General features: G+C 44.1%; 1 protein-coding gene across 15 annotated transcripts; it reads left to right on the forward strand.

Annotated features, from left to right (window-relative positions):
* The first annotated feature begins 806 nt into the window (after window positions 1-806).
* LOC120958738 (arginine kinase-like) lies at window positions 807-22334 on the forward strand. 15 transcript variants are annotated; one of them, XM_049608869.1, is made up of 21 exons: window positions 1029-1186; window positions 3358-3879; window positions 9062-9118; window positions 9245-9399; window positions 9479-9790; window positions 9872-10024; window positions 10260-10447; window positions 10541-10655; window positions 11555-12727; window positions 14369-14665; window positions 15049-15198; window positions 15748-15901; window positions 16547-16704; window positions 17062-17185; window positions 20568-20627; window positions 20706-21049; window positions 21119-21323; window positions 21403-21554; window positions 21633-21744; window positions 21812-21909; window positions 21971-22334. In XM_049608869.1, exons 2-21 carry the CDS (start codon window positions 3762-3764, stop codon window positions 22145-22147), a joined length of 4302 nt encoding a protein of 1433 aa, XP_049464826.1. In that variant the 5' UTR covers window positions 1029-1186; window positions 3358-3761; the 3' UTR covers window positions 22148-22334. The 15 variants fall into 15 exon arrangements, with proteins under 15 accessions (XP_049464817.1, XP_049464828.1, XP_049464829.1 ...); XM_049608860.1 differs by lacking the exons at window positions 1029-1186; window positions 21119-21323; window positions 21403-21554; ... (1 more) ...; window positions 21812-21909; window positions 21971-22334 and adding exons at window positions 807-957; window positions 17896-19853 and having other exon boundaries at window positions 20706-20761; XM_049608858.1 differs by lacking the exons at window positions 21119-21323; window positions 21403-21554; window positions 21633-21744; window positions 21812-21909; window positions 21971-22334 and adding an exon at window positions 17896-19853 and having other exon boundaries at window positions 1003-1186; window positions 20706-20761.
* Window positions 22335-22396: the final 62 nt, after the last annotated feature.

A 22396-nucleotide genomic window follows, 5' to 3' on the forward strand; every position in this document is an offset into this window, starting at 1 on the left:
AGGAATACAGGGGTTTTACTCGTTAGAAAGACTTTGACACCGAATATAAAGACTTTCTATAGAGTATGAAGACCAACACCAAGAGTATGACGCAATGGCCCCCTTGCTCAGCCTTGTTATTGGGCCGAAAGTCTACATATTGTATGCCACAATATTTGTAACACGTGAAAACCCCTGTAAAAACGCTGTTCAGTGGCGCCATCTGGATTTCCAACGCTTAAAACCATGTTTTACAAGTAAATTTTCCAATTTTAAGTAAAATTCGATATGATACATCTCGTAAATAGTACAAAAATGACTTATAATCGTGGTTTGTTCGAGGCCGCCTCATAGTGCACGGTATCCTACATCCGCCACTGGGTCTGAATCTATAAATATTTACCATATCAAATCCCCATCAAGAGGAACTGATTCAATGTCATTGAATAACCCATCCACACTCTATTGATAATTATTATATTACAATAGAAATGATTATTCTTACAAACTGTGAAAAGTTGTCATTTCCAACTTTTGTGGTCAATTGTTTACCTAATGAAGAGTTGTTCATAAGAAGCTTAAGAAACTTCTATCTGAACGATTATCCGAAACTGGACCAAAGAGAGAGATTATTAAATATGCATATTTCACAGCTCCCTCTTCGTCACAGAGACAGAGGAAAAGTTAAAAAACAAATTGTATACATACATATCCTTGGACCAACCGACTGGGAAAACTTTCACGTATTGGTAAGCCAGGCGTAGCTGCTAGTATGGGAACGGTTTGTCTGTGCGTGTGCTGCCCATTGAGAAGGCAATAAAAGAGCAGTCCAGCGAAGGGACTACGAATAATACTGTGCATGCCATAGCGTGGAAACGTTTGCCGCTGAAGCCCCGTTTCGTGTGTTTTCAGTTGGACTGCGTGTCTACTAACTTCAACACCACCCACCCAGCTTGGTGGTGGAAGCACCGAAGCTTGGTGAGTTCGAATGCATCGCACATACAACAGACAGCCACTACCACTACAACCGGCTGATTGACTGACCATCGCGGGAGCAGACACTCCGTGCGGAACCCAGTGCCCAGTGTGCAGGAGCAACTGCATCCGTCAGTAGCTATTTATACCTCGCGAAGTGCACACTTCAACTTTCCCGACACGTGTGAAGTGTGTGGCGTGGAGATTCGATCGCCGATACGGATATCAACTTGTACGTGATTGCCAAATCGCTCTAGGATATTGAAAATATTGTTTTTTCTTCTCTTTTTTTAAATCCTTTTCGCGTGTACAGTTCGATGGTGTGAAACAAAAAAGCCCTTTCCATTAGCAAGCGTGGTAGATGAACTGCCGTTTTGAACATTTCCCGCCAACTACGTTCGGTAGTTACTGGTGCACGTTGGCTGCAAAAGTTGCAAGGGAAAGTGACGGAATCGTGCAAATCGTCCGACGTAACGGCTTTTAGTGCTTTCGTGAGTGTGAATTTATTTTTAGTCTTGTGGGTCGGCAGGTAGTACGTAAACGGGCCTGAAAGTTCGGTGCAGTGCAGTGTTTGATGGTGTTAATAGCTGTTCAATGGCCACCAAACTACCGGCAAACAAAGTTATGCTACCTAACCGTCTGATGGCGTTTGTTGGCACCGAATTTGATGAACCACGTGGAAAGACTGCAATTGTAACAAAAGGGGGAAAACTTTGCGGGCCATACCATAGTTCCTGCCTGCCGACCCCGTACAAGAGGCGAACGGGAGGCACGGTTTTCGCGTGTATGTGATGATTTTTACCACCTTGCTGCTGCCCAAGCGGACGCATTAACACGTGGCGCGCAAATGTGCGCCTTCCGATCGCTTAGGAAACAATTTGAGCGGATTTTTTTATGTCTACTGTTACCTTCTCTCTTCGTTTGTTGCTGAGTGTCAAGGTCTTTTCATGGAAAATTTAGCTACCATAGATTCCTGCAGGGGAAATTGGAAAAAATGGCATTAAAAGGAAAAGGGGGGGACGATGCAGTAGATCGATTACAGGTTTCAGTTGCAGCTCTCTAGCCTATTGCATTTCCTTTCTATGATGCATTGAAAATTACGTTGACAATTCTTGTTTAACTTCGATCGATATTGAAAGCCAATTTGTCTGTCCGGCACGAGATAATCACGTGCACATACTGGTACATGTGGTTCGATGAAATTCAGTGGTTGTATACACCAACAATATCGAGAAAGAGAAGAAGAAGTTTTGATTTTCCTTAAGTTAGTATTTTAAATTTAATTTTCTTAAAAACATTTGAACTCCTGTGGAAATAGTTCAGTTCAATGTCAACCATATTTAAGGATCTTGAGTGACCAGTTTGAATTAGATGATAATCTGGTAACGAACTTTGACCACGTTTTGACAACATGCGACCTGTAGAGGACAGAAAGGATTAACAGAACTTTAATCGCTTGCCATCACGATCTATCGAACGACATCCGAGAGTATCTTGAGTTGACCTTCTCATGCCATGTTCGTTTTATTTCGAAGAGAGCAAAGCCTTCTTGGATTCCCTAGATAGAGCAGTAGCCGTGTGAAGTCGTGAGCCACGTGTTAAAACAATTTGGCTATTTAAGTTTCTACTCTACGGATATTTTAACTCTTTAAGGCGCAAAGCTTACCGACCACCCTAGGCTTAGGGCCCATTAGTTTGTAAAATTTATAAGTTTAATCCCATTTCTACCTCGGAAGCTTTTAGCATGTTTAGAATACTTTGTACATGCTCTTCTTATTCTGTTCTATAATTTCCATTGTCCTATTGAACTTTATTGTCCACTTTTCGTTCGATCGTTGAACAATAGTTGGGCCAACCGTCTCCATGCTGTCTCCCCGGATTTGGACGATTATCGATCGGTTTCTGCAAACATAATGATGATGAACATTCTATACTGCCTGGTTGTCTAACAGGATGGACCTGACCGCCCTTCCATTGGCTGCCGATCCACTGTGTGTCTGTCTGAATGCACGATAGACTGCGAATTGTAACCGTGTACTCTCTTTTTGTTTGCCCTCCCATCGATCGATGCACACAACTTGATAATTTATCGAAAAACAGTTATAAGCAATTGTGCATTTAGGGTTCGTACTAGAGCATACCGCGTCTAATACTTACCTACTTACAGGTGAGAACGAACACGGCAAGTATGCGTGTACGCACACAGCCGTTAAAAAGCAATCAAACTACACCTAACAAGCTATTCGGCTAATATTGACATTAGCAATGTAAGTCCAATTAACAGTGCCCAACCCACTTGGCCCACTAGTTCACCTTCATTCCAGATTTACGATACGCGCAAATAAATGAGACTTTTAAATTAAACGATGCACCTTACCCATTTACCCTTTTCTATTCCCGCAGGTTCCCACCACACCAACACGACACACTATCGAAAAACAATGAGCAGTTGTTTGTGCCGAGCGCATGTAATTAGAAGGTAAACAACATTGCACTACAACACACATCCACACGGTGCCGTTAGTGCCTTACGCAAGCGAACGTGGCTGTTTACTTTTTTCGTAACGGCAAAAAGATGGTTCCGATTTGAAGCTTAGTGACTGTTTGGGGGTGGAAAATCCCTTACTGTACTGTGTGTGTCTGTAAGCTAACCTAGGGTGACTCGTCAATTCCACCTGACATGGTCGGGTAAGCCTAGCTGCACATCATCAAACTCTTCCGTTGCTTTGTTGGGCTGTGCTGTACGTGGGTGTGTGTGTGTCCGTGTGTGTGTTTGAAGAGTGAAGCTTTTTTGCAAAGGGATCGGCATGGCCCCACTTCCGACATTGCCAGGGCCACCGGCTGCACGGGAACGGCACCATCATCATCATCACCACCACCGCCGAAGAGCACATGGGCTGTACTTCCATTCATCACCACCCAAGGGTAAGTTTGTTTGAAATTGAATGGCCATTCGTCATACTTTGTGTAAGTGAGCAGAAGGGGTGAAGGGGGGGCTTTTTTCGGGTTGCCGCTTAACGCGTATAGATGTATCGATTGGGCGTATGGCGATGGAGACGCCCAGTGATTTATGATTGGCGGGAGAAGTTCCACGTGGCACGTGAAGATTTTTTATCCAGTTGCTAAGAGTTTGGTCGCTAATAGAAGGCAAAACAAATGAGCAAAAGGTGTACAATAAAAAATATAAATTAATGTGCGAAAATTATCACAGAAGCAAGGCAACGGTGCAACCGCACGCAATAAATGCTCTTTTATGAAGATAACTGCAATGTTTTATTATCTTCTATGTTCAACTTATAAAGCGACTTATTAGTTATGAGAGTTAGAATGGAAATTATTGCCTTTTTGTTAGGTCTTCAGTAAAATGATTTGCGACACACATTTTGCTCCAAAATGTTGCATATGGCTGTCGAATTTTACTTGAAATTATGAAAGTCTTTCGAGGCATTATCACCTTTATGATGAATGTGTGCCACCATTGTGGCCAAGAAAGGTTCAGATTTATGGAAGTATCAGATATACCCGAGATGTTTCATGGTAGTTGAAACACCGCCAGAACCTGGGTTTGGGGTCAAATAGTATCTAATTAATTCATTTTCAAATGTCACACCCATACCATATGACACTTGTTGACAGTCATTACGGTTATTTCGATAACCCAGATACAGCGCCTGAATAATCTATAGCGGCGGCTTTTCGAGACAGTGTTCGAACATTTGCCGGCAAACTGCTGGCGTCATGGACTCGCTCCCATGCAGGCTGAATAATTGATAAAGCTCGAAAATAACACTCCCTGCTGTACACACACACACACACAGACATTCGATTAAAAATCGTGTCACACAGCGTGTGTAAAGTGTGTCATTGTGCGCATACATCGAACCAATACTGACCGGAAATAAATTATAGCTACCAGAAGGGAGATAGAGAGAGAGAGAGAGAGAGAGAGAGAGAGAGAGAGAGAGAGAGACAGTGCCATACATATACAGTGCTGATGACTATATAGCATCGGCCTTTTTGTTTGTTCGTGCCATATTCAGAACCGGAGTTTGCACCCAATGACTCAGACATGACCGGCCATTTAATCATCCACTGTCACGCCAGTGGGCTGTCCATCCGGTGCAACAAACCGCCGATGATGGCCTCGAGCTTTCGATCAGGGTGTTTGTTTCTACCAAGATTTCGAGGACAGCTGCTGTTGAGGACAAATCAGTAAAATGTGTAGGTGCTTGACGCCCTCTCCTGTTTCAATAATGTCCCAATATTGTCCAAGGTGAGGTTGAGCATAGACCTGCAAGAACACACAGAACACGCTATTAAGCCGTTTCACGTCAGCTAAGCGGGACGATTCTTAAAATGTCCTTTAATTAGGTTTATTACAAGACCTTGGAAGACGCACGCGCTCCAAGATGATACGAGAGCTGTCACAAACGCGATTATGTTTGAGGACAAGCTAGTTAAGCTCTCTCGATAGCAGGTTGATCCCAGCGTTCCTGTGAGTCAAGTGATAGTTTGACCTTTCTTTTCCTCACACTATATGTCAATCATTTCGATTCACCTTTTCATAAACGTCAGACGCGCCTCGAACGGCCTGGCTTGGGGTGTACCACGAACCGTTTCACTTGTCTGCCAAGCACATTTCCAGTCCAATTTGTAAAAGTCATTCACATCCGAAGGTCATTGGACGGGGCCATCTACGCATCTACACTTGTCGGTTTGTCTTCAAAGTGTCATTCACATACGCCTCGATGGATTGCTCAATCCTACCAGAGACCGTGCAGTGCCGGGTACGATCCTTAGAAAATAATTGCCCACTTGTTTCGAACGTTCGAACCTATCTGCGGACAGATATAAAACGCTTACATTTTTGATACGCTATCGACAATGATTTTGATGGATTGTTTTCTAAATTTGCTTTACTAGACAGACTATTGGATGGAAATTAGAATGTCCACAAAGCTGTACTTCATTTTACCTTTGAGCTACTTTGTAAGAATGACGTCGCCTATTGTATTTGCTGGATGGCGTGAGCTGGCCACTCTATGCAAACAACAATTTACTACAAATCGTTTTCCAGTAATGCTTGCACCCCTGTCTTTGGTCTATCAATACACTATTCCGTCACAACAAATGTAATTTAAAATCATGCTGATGGTGGTGGCCGGAACAAGTGGTCAGTTTAAAGAGGGTGTTCCATTCCACCTATCTAAACTGAGTAATTTAACTTCAGATGACAAAACTGATAGCAAAATGTTTCTTACATGTTTTTAAATATAATCGTAGTTGTAACAAATGATTTAAAGAGATTGTTTTGAACGAACATATTTGAGATTTTATTTATGTATGTTGGCTCGTTACTATTAGGCTGTATGGTTTGCGTCAAACTCATAAATGTAGGCAACATAACCGTCGTCTGAATTCGTACAACAAAACGCCGGAATGTATGCAATATTATTTTCGTGTTAATATAAACTTTACCCGTAAATGCAAGGACTAAACCTTTTCAAAGGCGATGAAATGTCTTGAGAGTAAATGCTTTCGAAGAGTCGAATGCAGTTAGTAGCCTTAAAGTCTATATTAAAAAAAAGAAAATTTAGTCAGCACACGATACATGGAACTTGATGCCGCCATGTGGTGATCAATACAAACAAAACTAGACTTGGATTGCCTTAAGAATTGCTAGATGTACAGTGACAACTCAAATTACCATTTTAACAAAATTCTTCACATTCCGTATTCTAAATGGTGATTGTTATGGTAAAAATAATTTCTGAGCAGCTGATGACATGACAAAATAATTCATCTCAGATTTCTGCTTCCCACCAGGATTAAGATTGCATAGTGGGCTGGATGGTTTTAACTAACTTTATGTGTTAAACCTTTGAAACGATAAATTGTTTGAAAGTTATAAATTTACCACCAAAAGAAGTAAAGCAATTGCTGCAGACACACACATAATGTTTACCCACATATATCAGTCAGTATCGTAGCAAAGCTGTCAACTCGCACGACTTCAGTACTTGAATTCAAACTCCACATGGACCGAGACCTTACACATATAACTGATAATCCTGTTTGATAAACCATTAAGTAATAAATCAACTCCATTGACTAGACCTACCATCCATTGTCAAGTGGCTCATGAAGGCCTAGATCAACCACGATTTTTGAGACAAATAAGAAGAAGAATATTCTTACGTATTATGAATAAGCGTTAAGGTAACATAACATTTTATGTGACGTGATCATTCCAATTTTCCGGACTTTAATCCAATTCTTAAACAACATCCTGGTTTAAGTTGGGCAAAAAAATACTATAAAATACATTATACTGTACGGGAGGAAGTATACTATTACGTCGATCAATTACGATCGCTACGATCGAATCCAATCTTGAGCAATCAGCTTCTGACGTGAAACAATTCCTCCTGTTTTCGCTCTTAAATCCTATTGATTTTAAATAGCTTTCTACCTTATCCAGCAACACCGCCACACACTTTTCCGCAAAGAGACATATCCGTGCATACACCAACCGTCACGCCATGCTTCTTCCATGCAGTTGCTCCCATACACCTAACACCTTCTAATACGGATGGTACCGAGACTGCAATAAAAGTGGCTGTTACAGTCGAATCAAACAATCGAACCGTAATCGACGCAAAACCCGGCAAGGACAAAGCACCTTTTTGTTGGGTGAGTGAGCTACTAGGCTTTACTTAGACACGAAAGGGACACAGGGGTACACCCCGCGCAAACACGCGCGTGTCTACCATACTGTCCGCGGGAAGGGGAGATGACACGCAAAATGCAACCTATATAGGTGATGGAAGAAGAAGGGGCACCCACGGAGCAGCCTGGTAAAACCCTAAAAGCCACCCCTTGACGAATAAATTATATCTTTTGGGGAAATCAATTTCCAATCTATCAAACCTGTACTGTGTGTGCGGCGGCTTCGGAACGGAATGTGGAGGAAATAAATTCTTACGCCTCCCGCGTTGTCCGTGTAATAATGGTTGACGCCTCGCGCTTCGTTCGTTTCCTATCCACGCCTCCAGCTGCATCGCATCGCACCTTCACCGTACCAAGTACCAAGTCAGACGCAGACGTTACATGGCCATGCCGTGTAATGGTACGCCCCAGTCTAGTTCTGTCCGTTGTCGGTTCTTGACGTTGTTTCGAACGACTTTGACGTGCACACACATACACGCACACACACACGTCGTTTGACGGCTACAGAATAGTGAAAGTTGCAGCTTGCCACTTACTCACGTGCTGGATACTAAACACCTTGATCCAGATGTGTGAGTGGTGCAATAAGGAACTATAAAATTCAAACCCTCCATCGATCTGTCGTGCGTGAAGAAGTTTTACTTTCTACCAACTTGACTAAGGTCTCGGTACAGACTCGAGTCGGTTTTTTTTTGTGTTGCTGTTTGTATGTGAGTGCTTGTCTAGTGTGTGTCATGTGTTTTCGGTTCTCATGACCTATTTGTTGCCTCATGTTTTCCCTCCATTGCCACAACGCATTAAACACTCATTGCGCTGATGTGTCTATAGGTCTGTGGTCCATTTGAAGCGTTTAAAAGGATCACCTGGAGGAGTGAGAACAAAAAACAAACGACCAACACATTCCACCGTGGAAAGCGAGTGTAGTAAGTGTGCTAGCGCGTTGATGAGGGTTCGTCAATGGACAGTGGAAACATTGTTTGTGTTACAGTTTAATTGATGAATTATTGATACCTTTTTGAGTTGGAATGAGAGCGAAGTTTGTGCTTTGTAGATGGATTTCGTGTACAGTGTTCTAATGGTTTAATGAGACAATACTGTTTAATATCGAGGATTTCTGTTTTAAAAGGTTCAAATTAACAAAAGGGTAAGTGGTGACTTGAAGGGAGCCCGTTTAATGATCGTAGGAGAAGATTGTAGATCAAGTGTTTCGCTCTGAGTTGATGTTCGAAGACGATGCAATCTCTATGCATGTTTTAAACTAAATCTTCAAAGTTTTAACGATTAAAATAATAAAAATCTACAGTAAACATTCTAATTGGCTCATCACTTCAAGTTTACTAACGCATTATTGTACTCTTCCATACTTCTACGACTGCAGTGCTCCAAATGAACAACCACCTAGCAGCAAAGGAAAATGACTACCGGAGCAGGGACGGTAATAATGACCCATTCCAGTGCCGCGGCACACCATCTGACCGATCGATCGATACACATTTCCTAACCTCTTTGCTTCTGCACCTCTGTTCTATCTTTTCACCTCACATTTCCCGCACCCGCATAGCGATCAAACCATCGAGCATTCGAATATGGTTGCATCACAAACAAATGGGCAAGCTGGCGAAGGTGCTGTGGGCCGGCCAGGGTATGCGTTTGCGGACGGAAACTTCACACCATCCACGTATGAAACGGTTCCTCGAGTGTGTCCCCCATGTCATGGTAGGTTTGAGGCGGAACTGTAGCTCCGTTAAGTGAAGTGTTCTTAATACACTGTCCCCTGTTGCACTGTTCTCTGCAGGGAGTTATCAAGGATATTCATCAGGCCGTAATAGACAACGATCTGGATGTGCTGAAGGAAAAAACCGCACCGCCAGCGCCGAGAGTGATTCTTACCAGCAAGGACGCGAACGGGTTGACACCGCTACACAAAGCCGCCGGGCTAGCGCACACCCAGATTGTGGAGTACATTCTGTCCGTGTGGCCGAGTTTGTCGTCGGATGAGGATCATACCGGCAAGACTCCGCTCCATTGGGCGGCCAGTGCGAAAAATAATGCACGTAGCTTCAATCTACTCGTGCAGGCAGGTGCAGACGAAACGGCACTAGACGATGTGAGTGACGGGAGTGAGCGAGTTCGATTGATGCCAAGGGTTGGGCCTACTAATATCACAACTCTCCTCATTCATTGGTAGCGCAACAAACCGGCGGAACATTACAAAAACAAACCGGGCGACATTGACCGATCACTGCTGGCCGTCATCCCGGAAGCGCCCCGAATTTCGCAGCAGGGTTTCCCGGCCTACTTCGACTGGGCCATGTTCACGCTCCCGGATGATTCCGATGAGGTAGCTTACGGTGTGTTGCAGGCTTTGCTATAGCCCGATTTCTTACCACAAACCCCCCCGGCCAACAAAACCAACCAACCAACCCACCGCTCCCCCTCCACTTCCCACTTCTGGGTCTGGGATTGGGCGTTGGGTGTGGGGTTTTGTTTCTCTTCTTGTTTCTTTTTCTTTTTTCGTTCCGTTCTTCCGCCACTTCCGGTTGATACAACGCACACCTTGCATCGCATGCTCGCAGGGTTCACAGCCAACGCGAATGAAACCATTTCTTTCGCAGAATAATCTTCTGGATCCGGACGGCGGGCAGGAGGGTGAGTTGGCAGGCGGGGCGGCCGACACGGTCAGCAAATCGAAATCGGTGCACAACCTCACAAACGGTGTGCTGACCGTGCTGGGCCAGGAGCGGGGCGTGAATGGAGAGGACAGGTAGGTTTGTCTTGTCTGCACGATGATGATCCACGATTTGAGCGGGAGGCATTTATGAACGATTATTATGGTTGCACTTGTTTTATGTAAAAGCAGCGTGACTAAAGGGAACGCTGATGAGGAGCAAGCGGATGCGCAGGACGATGCCAATGGTGGCCAGGATGTGGATGAGAAAGAGCTCGGAGGAGAAGAAACATCGGACAAACAGGTAACACTTTTGCACTGACGGATTTGTTTTTCGCGGAACTGATTTGGATCGTTTTCCATGTCCCTTTATTGTTTTTTTTTTTTTAATTTCCTGTCTTCTTTTCATACGTTACTGTTATCGTCCATGTCTCTGGAGCGTGTTTCATCGCAATATCCTGTTGATTTTGTCCTCTTGTTGAAGGGCTTAAAGGGTGTCATACCGATTGCATACATTCAGGCGCATAAACGAAGGAAAGGAAATTGTATTAATAGGACTTAGGTTTGAATATTTTTGTTTCTTTTTATTTGATCTATTTTTGTCTTTTGAAGGACTACAAAGGTATTACATTTGTTCAATAGCTTCTCGTTTGAACATATCTCAGAGTTCATTGTTAGTCATAATTCTTCAAGCTAGCTGAAACCTTTTAATTTTAAACAATGCGAACGATTCAACCCAACATTGAGATGAATGTTATTAACATTAAGTTACACCTTGTGTTACAGTCCTGGTATAGATTATTTGTCATTTAGATTTGCCTATAGCAACAGGCGATGTTAAACTTTCTAGCTAATGTGTTTAGATACCGTCTCGAGGATCGTGTTTTAGGCTGTACATGCGCCAACCATCAACCACCACAACAGTTACACATCAACTTACAAAAACAAGCCAAAACCAAATCAGTACTGGTGCGGGTGTAGTGACTCGGTGTAAGCGTGTCTGTTGCACCATTAGTTTTCCCTCTACTTTCCTTGCTACTTTTTTGAACTTCTATTTATTCCCCTCGTTTTAACTGTATCTATCTGTGTGTTATGGTGTGCATATGTGTCATGGGTTTGCATTTGTGCACCGAAACTGTACATACTGGTATAACTGTCGGAATGCCTAGGAACAAATAGTGTGTCAATTTGTCTACTCCACAGGATGGGACGCTAGTGGAGCATGAAGAGCAAATTAGCACTCCACCGGCAGGACCCGACGATACCGATGCACCGTTGGATGTATCGAGCGCAAAAGTAGACGATGGTGGTGGTGATGATAGCGTTGATGATGCACAAGAAATACAGCAAACAGAGCCTGAGGCTGATAGCGCTGAGGGAGTATCTGAGACAAAGAATGAAACAGGTGCACCAGTTTCAGATGCTCCGAATGCTGTTGTTGAAGAAAACAATACGGAAAACGGCCACACCGAGAATGGGGTAACGGTGGAAGAAGAGGATCAAACAAATGGAAATGATACGGTAGCAAGTCGCAATACGTCTGCTAAAGAAGCAAACACTGACGAGTTAGACAACACGGCTGAGGTAGAGCTTGAAAAGGAGAACAATTCTGCGTCTGCTGCACTGGAAGAAGCAGAAGTTTCTAGGGACAGCTTGGAGCAGGTCATACCGAAAGATGACGACATTGAGCTGGATAGTCTTGGAAAGGATTTAGAGCCTGAAGAGCCACTACCGGATGCGGCAAGGGTGACCTCTGCTGAGTCCGACAAGAATTCGGAGCAGATGGACTCGCAACCCAATTCTCGAGCAACTACTGGGAAGAGTATCAAGTCCACGATCACAGTGACTGATCAAGATGACATTAAAGAGCATGTCAGTAGAAACTCTTCAGCGACAGCCGTCTCGAACGGTCGCCTAGATACTGCCTCAAATGGGAACATGAATGGCACTGTTGAGCCGAACGGTACCCCGGAAGGCGTGAGTGACCAAGATGGGTTAACATCTGCTGGGAGTGAACGACCAGAAACACGCGGCATATCAGCTCACCGTACGTATCCTAACTCGGCTAAAGAACCAACTTCACCAGTATCACGTCCAATAAGCCGTACCGAGGTGGAAACCATCTCTCGAGCGGCTTCTTCAACGCTTACCCCAGGACATACACCGGCAAAGTCATCTCGCTCGTCCACTCCGTATCGGAAAGCGTCGATTGGATCACGAAAGTCAGTGAACTCGGCCGTGGGAAGCGCTGCACAGAACGAAACTCACGATGTTGCGAATAACCACGGTGATGATGATGATGATGATAATTCGGAAGCGAACGATGACTCGAATAATGCAGACGTGAAGATCGCTAGTTACCGTACGCCCGACGAGGTATAGATGTTGTTCTGTCCTTTGAATTTGATGAACCACCTCCATCGATCGCCCAGCGTTGGATGGTGAAGCATTTGTATTGTTTTTTGTTTTGGAAGAGAAAAAAAACTCGGGCGCCACTTGGTGGATTGGTCCTGTTTTGTTTAGTATGTAGATTTTTGAACAAGTTGAATGAATTATTGTGCTGCAAAAATTAGAAAATTGGTATGGGAAATTAAACCCTGAAACAAACAATTGGATATAACGAATTGTTCATGTTGACTTCATTGACTCGTTAGAATAGATCGTAGAAAAAGAATACAGATTTACAGTGCACTTTAGCAATAGACAGCAGAGTTAATAGAAGATGATAATCATATTAGCTGCAAAGTAGTACAATCAAGCTTCAACAGAACTCATCACAGCATTCTTGGCCAGGAATAAATCCAAGAATTAATAATTTTCCAAAATTCATGATTTTCAGTTCAATCTAAATTTCTTGTTTTTTTTTCATAAATTAGCACACTTGAAAAAGACGAAAACAGTATTAATTTGATGAAAAACTCACATCCCAAAGTGGAAAATCAGCTGCAGCATACAATTCGCGATCAATCAGTAGAACGTTTATATTTGTGTACGTGCGTGCCTTTTGTGTGTTTTATGTCACAAGTGAGTCAGTGTGTGTGTGTGTGTGTGTATGTGTGCATGTGGGTACGTGTGAGTATCGAGGGATGGCTTGAGGGATTGTTTGTAGTTTATTTACTTCAATCATGCCACCACCTTAAGTAGGCTTACAAACTGCTAACACACATATCTGCTAGTGCGCTTGCTCATTAACCGTAGTAGTTCTTAGTACATTTCTCTATTGTGTCTGTGTGTTTGCTATCGTACACACTGTGAAAAGTAATCCGTATAACAACATTAAATCACACACAAGTGAAAGGGTTTGAAAGGCATGGAAATGTATTGAAATTCTTGCAAAACAAATGAAAAGTATTAGATGATTATAGTGATCGACCAAGCTCACCAAGACGAACAGTATATGATAGATGTACTAAAAGTTTAGGAATGATAGAAAGATTTAAGTGAGAATGAGATAGCGAGAAGCAGACACATTGGAATAGAAAGAGATAGTGAGAAAAAAAAGATAACATGAGAGAAAAGTTAGTAAGAGAAAGAGCGAGTGTGATGATCGTTTACTACATTTCTACACTATTTTGTATCCGTGTATTCGTTTGTCGATGTTGGTTTTTCCTCAAATATAGTATGAAGCATTTCATGTAACATGTCTCGTTTGTTTTGTTTGTTTTACTCTGTAACACCATATTGTTTCGCATATTGTTGCATGGCTGATTTCATTGCTCGTTTCCCTTTTTCATTTTCGAAGTACACTGTGATGCTGGCGTGTGACGTGCTTTTATACACACACACACACTTTGCTCTCCTCTATTTGCGTTACTTCTTGGGCAAGAGTCGGTGAACGTCTCCTGTTGGACACCTGCACACACGTGTCAGAGCATTTAGCGATTACTAATGTGGACGATATTATTCTTTTATCTTCCATTGATTGTACTGGATTGCAATTCCATATCTGTCTCAACTGTCGTTGGGGATCAATTTCAATACCTGTTTGCGACAAATCGGGGACGAACTCATTGATAGAACGCTACTTCTGAGCAACTTCTAGAGAAGACTGCCGAAACCCATCCCGATCAACCAGAGCTAGAAGACCCGCCGCAGGCTGTCGATGAAACTTCTTCAGCTAAAGAAGAGCCAATGGCACGTGCCGAAATAGAGACGGTGACTCAGTCAGCTACATCGACTCAGTTAGCCACTGCGGCCGCTACGGAAGCCTCCAGCCAGGTGCTGGAAATTGAAGGAACGGTACAAGGAGAACCGGACCAAGGACAGCTACAATCACAAAACGATCCACCCGTCGAACATGACGATCAACCGAATGTAATACCCTATTTCTTGATGTTCGGTAGTGTTTGCCTTTCGAAATGTGTGTGTGTATTTGTTTGTGTTCGTGTGAGTTAGTTAGTTATTAGCTTGTAAACTCAAGTCACCTCTAAAAATGGCGCATGTACCACACTGCTTTCATTCATTGCATGTTACTTTAGCTTCCTGCCGAATGAACCGCACACATGTTCGTATGGTTTTGCACCAAAGCGATCATTGGCACAGTGTTTAATTATTAACGTCGTATCGATCGTCCCTCAAACCATGTGCCCATTTGTTACGTGTTATTTGTTATTTTACTATATTTGTGGAAGTTTTGGTTTGGTTTACTCTATTTTTTTTTGTTTCTACTCTTCTGTACCAATTTTTCTTTTACACAGTTGCAGCAAACGGTGCAGGATGCAATCGACTCTGCCGATCTGGAGCAGCTGGCTGCAATTGTGCTGAATGGCGAGGGAAAGCAACTGATTGGGCGGAAATCGGATCAAACCGAAATACAGGCTTTTCTCGACAATGTCCCAGCATACATGGTAAGGCTTTCAGTTGTTTTTATTTATTTTATATGAAAGTATATCTTCTTCTTCTATGCCATACTACAACCGTTGTCGGTCAAAGCCTGTCCTGTACCCACTTGTGGGCTTGGCATTCAGTGACTTATTGATTACCATTAGCAGGATAGTCAGTCTTACGTATGTGGACATGGTCCATTTGGGGCTTGAACCCATGACGGGCATATTGTTAAGTCGAACGAGTTGACTACGGTACCACGAGATCGGCTGAAAATATCTTAGTTTTTTCTACAAAATAGAAAAATTCTAGAAAATTTCATCTCAAGACCTAAAAGATCAATTAAGCAGAACGCTAAGAATATGTACAGTTTAATAATGATCTTGCACTGTTGCTACAAACTAGGTACAAACTATCCTAAACCGAAGCAGCAAACAATATTCGTGATTTACTATGCTCTAATGGATATTTAATTTGTCTTGTCTCATTAGCTATTGTATCGCATCTACATCACCCTAACACCCCATACTCCAGCTCCCTATCATACTTCTTCTTTTTTCCTCTTCTTTCAGGGTAAAATACGACGTGTCCATCTGGCAGCACGCGAGGGAAGCCTGCGTGATTTACAGTCCGCACTGGATAGACGCAAATTTGCCACGGCAAAGGACGAAGTATCGCCGCACGGTGCAACACCCCTGCACGTGGCGACAATATTCGGTCATGCAGGTACGGGTCCAATCGTTCGGTCATTATGGTTCGTGGCATGAGCTGAGCACCTGAACCCGTGGGGATCCATGTTTTTAAGGATAGAGAAGGGCATTAAGAGCCGGGGCTGATGCACGACGTCTCCACCCCGTTGCTTTGCCTAGCGACACCCCAAGCCCGATTGGCAGTTCGATTGTTTATCGATCGATTTACATGAATACATGGCTTCCGTTCCACTTTTCCGTTGACAATCAACTCGTGGCGAAGGCACACTGCGTCGTGCTTTTCACGCGATGCATACCTAACGAGGCCACCGAAGGACACCGAGCACCAGCAAGCGTTAGCGTGTCGTCAGTCACTTTTGTGTCATAATTTACTACTCATCCTTCTTTGCGCCTTTGTCAGGGGGAAGTGCTTAGAGCACCCGTTTTCTAATGCGTCTTCAGTCGTAAGCCGTAAGAATACGACGTGTCTTCAGTTGTTACCATTTCCTTGCCCAGCACGGACGAGCGTACGAGCAGCCTGGGGCAGCATGTGTACCGCACCCAACGATATAAACGGTGCAAAAGAAAACAAGAAGAAAGCAACACCCTTTGGATTAATAATTACAAAACACTAACATTTGGCTTTTCGTTTCATTTTGCCCCATTCCCGCTCTTTCCGTAGGCATCGTGCGGTATCTGGCTGGCCGGTTTCCCGAAACGCTCAGCGCAACGGATGACGATGGACGGACGCCACTGCATTATGCGGCCACGCTCAAGGACAATGGGCACTTTTACAATCTCCTAACACACCTGGGCGCCAACCCGAAGGTGGAGGATAGTGTGAGTATGGAGAAGTTGTGTGCGTTTAATCATTCAACATGGCTGCAGTGCTGCTATGCACCATCCGAGAAAGCGATCGTAACGTTTAATTTGAAAACTTTCATCCAGCTGAAAGTATGTAAATTATACGTTCACCCACTGCATGGGGCGACATTTCACGTGGAAAAAGAAAGAAGGAAGAGAAAGTAATTGAACTCAACCTACTAGTTTTCAATTGAAAACATAAAATATGCATTCTAGCACTAGCATCGATCGAATGCAGCATGAACCGTTCCGTACATCGGTTTACCGATCGATGTAGTCCTACGCCACGAACACTATGCATCTAATCGCTGCCTTTCATTCCGTTTCGATCAGTTGAACCATTCGGCCGAATACTATCTCGGACACGTGCAGTCGCAGGGTGTCCTTTCCCATCGGCAGCTATTGCGCGACTATGGTGCCAAGGAGGAGCTCGCCGATGAGATGCTGAACGATCAAGGTGAGCAACGGAGCACGGTTGCGCTGCGAATACGCACAGCAAACTGTGTCCCGTAAAGCGTAATGTGTTTTTGTTTAGCATTTTCCTCCCCTTCATCGTTCCTCGAAAACGTGCAATCGTTTACTCTCTTCCGTCTTACGATATGTGGCAGTGTGACCTAGTTTTACACATCGCTATTACCGCGAGTAGTTCTTGTTTGTTTTTGTTTTTTGGTATGCGCGCCATTGTGAAGTAAAGAAGATGGTGGAGAAAGGTGGATCAATTAGATCTTATTTTTGGTGGTTTATCTAAAAATGTCTGTTTTTATCTTTACTTTAATGTTTTCTAACTTGGTCATGGACGTTTTATTTCCAAAACTAAAGTGATCACATTATTTTAACTTGTAGCACGCAATGGCGCACAATGGGCCTTTAGTTTGCGATTGCAATCCCTGGCACAATATTCGAGTAACTGCAGTGCGAACAGCGGTAGAGCCTTGTTTTTTTGGAACGTTGGTTTTGCTTTTTGAACATCATTCATGCCATTTCATTATGTTTCCTCATCAATCAACTAATAACAGATTAGTTCTTCATGGATAATTAGTACACCACCCGATGTTGGTTCTTATTTACGAAACCCCCCGCATGACATTTTAACCCCGAGTTCCAGTTGCTTAGTAAACATTCAATTCCTCCTCAATCCGATACGCCCCACCCTGGACAATCAATCAGTTCCAGACGATCTGCACAGTGCCCGCCGGCCGCTCGACGACGTCGACACGCTAACAACGCTGGAGCGATGCTTCAAAATCATCCACGAACCGATTGACGATCTGGTGGTAAAGTCGGTCGGCCTGCCTACCAACAGTGTGCCGGGCAGTGCGTCATCGCTCCGCATCCTGATCACCTCCTATCTGGCCCGCTTCCTCAAGCGCAGCGTCTTCGACAAGGTGAAAAAGCGCCAAACCCGGCTCGATCACAATCTGTTCGATCTGATCTGGCCCGCGATGAAGAAGGCGACCAAGGAGAAACGGTTAGACGAGGACCTGAACGTCGGTATCGTCATACCGGACTACGATGTGTTCGTCGTATTCCAGGAGTTTCTGGTGCCACTGATCAAGGATGTACACTGCATGGAGGGAACGCAACCGCTGATGCCACATCCGGCAATGCAGTTCTTCCCGCGGTACGCGATCAACGATCAGCAACCGGATGCTGCCGCCTCTCCGACGGCCAGTAACAATGGGAACATACTGCGCGAAAATCCGGACAGTGTGCAGCTCAATCTGGACACGTCCGGGAAGTACATTACGGGGTGTGTGATCGAGTGTGCCAGGAATTTAGATGCGTACGAGTTCCCGCTCAATCTCGGTATCGCACAGCTCGAGCAGGTGGAGCGCCTGATCACGGCGCGTGTGCTTTCGATGGACTTTGTGCACGCCACCGGGGAGACGGAGCTGGGCACGTACTACAGCATGAACGAAATTTTGGAAAATCCGTCCGAAATTCGTACAATATTAGCCACCAATGGGCTGCTCATTCCGTTGCTGGATCACACCGATCCATACCAGACGGCCGAATCGATCGCCATCAATGGAAGGTATTGGCCGTATGGGCGCGGCGTGTACGTCAGCGTCGACGGCAGTCTGGTGGTGTGGGTCAACGCGCAAGACCACCTGCGATTGCTTTGCTGCACCGGAAGTAAAGATCCTGCGGCGATCGGTGCCGCCTACTCGAAGGTCGGCCGTGCCATGAACTTTCTGGAGGAATGGATCCTGTTCAAGCACAGCTACTTCCTAGGCTGTCTCCTATCAAGGCCCTCCTTTCTCGGCACCGGTCTAAAGTTCACGCTAACGCTTGTGCTACCTCATCTTTGCAAGGAGAAGGAAAATTTGCGCCACCTGTGCGTCGTGCGCGGATTGCAGCTCTTCACCGGCGATGGCGACGGACCGACGGTGCGGATGTGCAACATGCGCAGCCTAGCCCAGACCGAGTGGCAACTGTTTCAGGACTTTAGCAGTGCCATCACGAACGTGGTGGCGCTCGAGAAGGAACTGTCCATGTCGAACTCGTTACACATTGCGGCGACACTGTTGCGCATCTTTCGTAAGAAAAAGCACAGCCTGGCAGCGGACGGTGCCGTACCGCAGAACTGAGCATGTGTCCTGTGTGTATGTGTATGCTCCCGTACATGGCAAGGATGAGCACCACAGCCTCTCTCCCAAAAACACACCGGTCTTCTAGAATACTGTCCGCATACCGGTGACAGCGTAGCCACGTGACGGCGAGCAGTTTGAACCATTTTGTGCTGTTTGTTGCGCAAGTAGTGCGCTTGTGTTACCTTGCCGTACCGAGTACAGAGTAGTAGATGTAGTAGTACATCCCTGTGGTAGTTAAAGCAAAATGTTTCAATGTTTCCAACCTTACTCTACTGTCCCGCGTATTGCGGATTTTTGTGAACGGAAAACAGATGTAACGCAACCGCTAGTTGCCGCCTCAGCTTAGTTGGCTGTATTCTCTCACTCCTCCACCCCTCCATCGTTACCTTAGTAACGCAGTGGTAGTCCTTCCCATGCATGCAAACCCGGCCAAAGAAAGACAGAGAAAGAAGGAGCTCCACCGATCGAGTGCGATCGTAAACGGAAGAGAAGGACGCAAGCAAGACTGACTGACATACCAATAATTCCCGGGTTAGTAGTGATTGCCATTGTGGTGGCGATAGGCAATAGTTAGCCCCCTATTGTTTCTTTTTTATTTGTGCATTCTTTTTTCCTTGCTCGCGCAAATTATGTTGTACCCAAATGTGTGATGAGAATTCGTTATTATTGCTGTTCTATTATGTGGAGTTGTGTGTCAAGGCAAGCAAACCTGAGTGCCTGGTGTGTAACATGACAGAGAAGGTCATCGCAAACAACTTTAACAGCTGTCCTATTTCTACTTCCTGCTCCTTCTTCCTGTCTGTCCTTTCTATCTGTCTCATTTCACCGTACCGCTTTCAGGGCTCATTGCTGTACATTGTTACAACTAAAGATTCTCCCCATACAAGCTGATGTAACTATTTCTTTTAGAAACAATAATCTACCTTTATCCTTTTCCACGGTTGGCGCTACTTAGAAATAGCATTGTCTACAGCGTTACATAGAGTAGCGATTATACATGACACCATCCATACAACCATGGTAGATGCGCAAACCGATGTTTTCTCATTATGATTTGCATTATTTCTTGTAGTTCAGACCAACACGTTTGTTAGAAATTATCTTTTCCGATTTGAACACACAACGTAGAAATGCTTTTGTTATTTTACTGTGTAAATGTGTTCTTTTTTATCGATACAATGCTTCTGTTTCAAGCGGAATATAAATATAATTGTCCCGTTTTTCCGTTTTTCTTCCTAAAACTAGGCGAGCAACAGGTTGAGATTCCTTTATTCCGTACTGAGGAAGGACGATACCTAGCAACGTGTAAGTGCCATGAAATGATCTAAAGTACACAAAATGAACTAAAAACACTAAGATTTGCTATCATTCATACCTACACAGCTCTGGGAGATCCTCTCATCAAAGGGCTAACAGAGATCGCCAACAAGCGACCCGCTGATCCGATCACCTACCTAGCAAACTATTTGTTCAACTTTGCCAATCAAAAATCTAAAACCGATCACAAGGAGGTGGATAACGATTCGAACAACAACTTGATCGAGGGTTCCATAAGACATCCGTCCGAAAAGGAGTTGGAAAGTTCGAGCAATCAAACCGCTGCTGTGCTGGAAACCGTCGCACAAGCGCCTGTGCCTGTACAACAACCGATGGAGCCAAACGTTCGGGAGGAAAGTCAACCATCACCGGATGAACCGGACATGATTTCGGCACCATCGGACGATCGGGTATGAATGAAGGAGGACAAGCTGCAGGTGACAATTTAACAATTTGATACGTGCGCAAAATTTTCGCAGGATGAGCATGGCCAAAGTATGCTGCATTTTGCGTGTGCCCGATCGCATGGCAGAAATGCACTGATTCAACTGATCGAAGAGTCGGGCACCAACATAACCTATCGTGATGAGCTGTACCGTACGGCTAGGGATGTGGCGCTGCAAGCGACACAGCCAGACAATGCCAAAGAAATTGATCGTTACATTATCGGACTGGTGGCAAAAGGTAGGCAATATTTATTGAAAACAGTTAGCAATTAACAAAATACAATATAATCTTTCATATAACCAATTTTACAAAAAAGGTGATCTTGAAGCGCTAAACAATATGCTTCTGGAAGGATACGATCACATTATGGATGTTGCTGCTCCCGACGGAACCACCATCGAACAAGTGGCTAGCTCCCGTGGCCATCAGGACATTGTCCGTTTTCTCGAAGGCATACGTAACTTTGAGGTTAGCTAATGTTACTAACCAATAAAGCTTAATGTTCGTGTGATTAAGGTTACCCAACAAAACTGTCGGTTCTTTTAGGAAAATCGTGAAAATTTGCTCAGTGCCATAAGACAGAAGAAGTTTGAAGCTGTTGTAAATCTCACGAAATTACCGGATGGAGCCAAACTTGTGCGTGCAAAGAATTATTATGGTAGGTTATGATTGTAAACAAAAACCAATTTGAATTGATCTCATGAGACATCAACATTTTTTTTAAGGTCGCTGTTCCCTGCATATAGCTGTACTGATGGAAAACGAAGACATCGTCGACTATTTAGCCAGCAATTTTAAGGCAGCGCTCAAGATTGGGGACAATGTAAGTGCAATTTAGTGGCAAAATGGGTCAGTTTTTACACGACACTACTTTCCGCTTGTAGCTGGACCGTACTCCACTGCACTACGCCATGGGAGTTAGCAACGTGGAAGCGTTAAGTCGTATCCTCATCAAGAATGGCGCCAAGCGTGTGCTGAAGGACTTGAAGGGCCGGCAGCCGAGCTACTATTTCATGAACAAGGCGGACGTTTTGCGCCTGCAGGAAGAGGAAAAGGAATGAAGCAGTTGCGGTCTGCGAGCAATCAATTGAATTTATTGGATTAAAATGTTTGTTGTTAGAAAATCTGTTCATCCGTTTCTGGTAAATCGGATTATGGATGTTTTTTGGTAGTACAATTCTTTTCTATATGTTGAGTAAATAGTTTCATGGCAATAAAATCGTTTCTGCGATAGTTGGTTTCTGTTAAAAAAAATTATTTTCCTGTTGCGTTTCAACCGTCCTGGAGGAATAAAAATTCGAAATCATACA

The sequence above is a fragment of the Anopheles coluzzii genome, chromosome 3, assembly GCF_943734685.1.
Source record: "Anopheles coluzzii chromosome 3, AcolN3, whole genome shotgun sequence".
NCBI classification, from domain to species: domain Eukaryota; kingdom Metazoa; phylum Arthropoda; class Insecta; order Diptera; family Culicidae; genus Anopheles; species Anopheles coluzzii.

What these genes read in the sequence shown, in the direction of transcription:
- LOC120958738 (XM_049608860.1), top strand. Translation starts at nt 3,762, where the DNA reads ATGGCCCCACTTCCGACATTGCCAGGGCCACCGGCTGCACGGGAACGG. An exon ending in GGCGTGAATGGAGAGGACAG is followed by an intron (nt 10,448 to 10,540) that starts GTAGGTTTGTCT and finishes TTTATGTAAAAG; the next exon opens with CAGCGTGACTAAAGGGAACG. An exon ending in AACATGACGATCAACCGAAT is followed by an intron (nt 14,666 to 15,048) that starts GTAATACCCTAT and finishes TCTTTTACACAG; the next exon opens with TTGCAGCAAACGGTGCAGGA.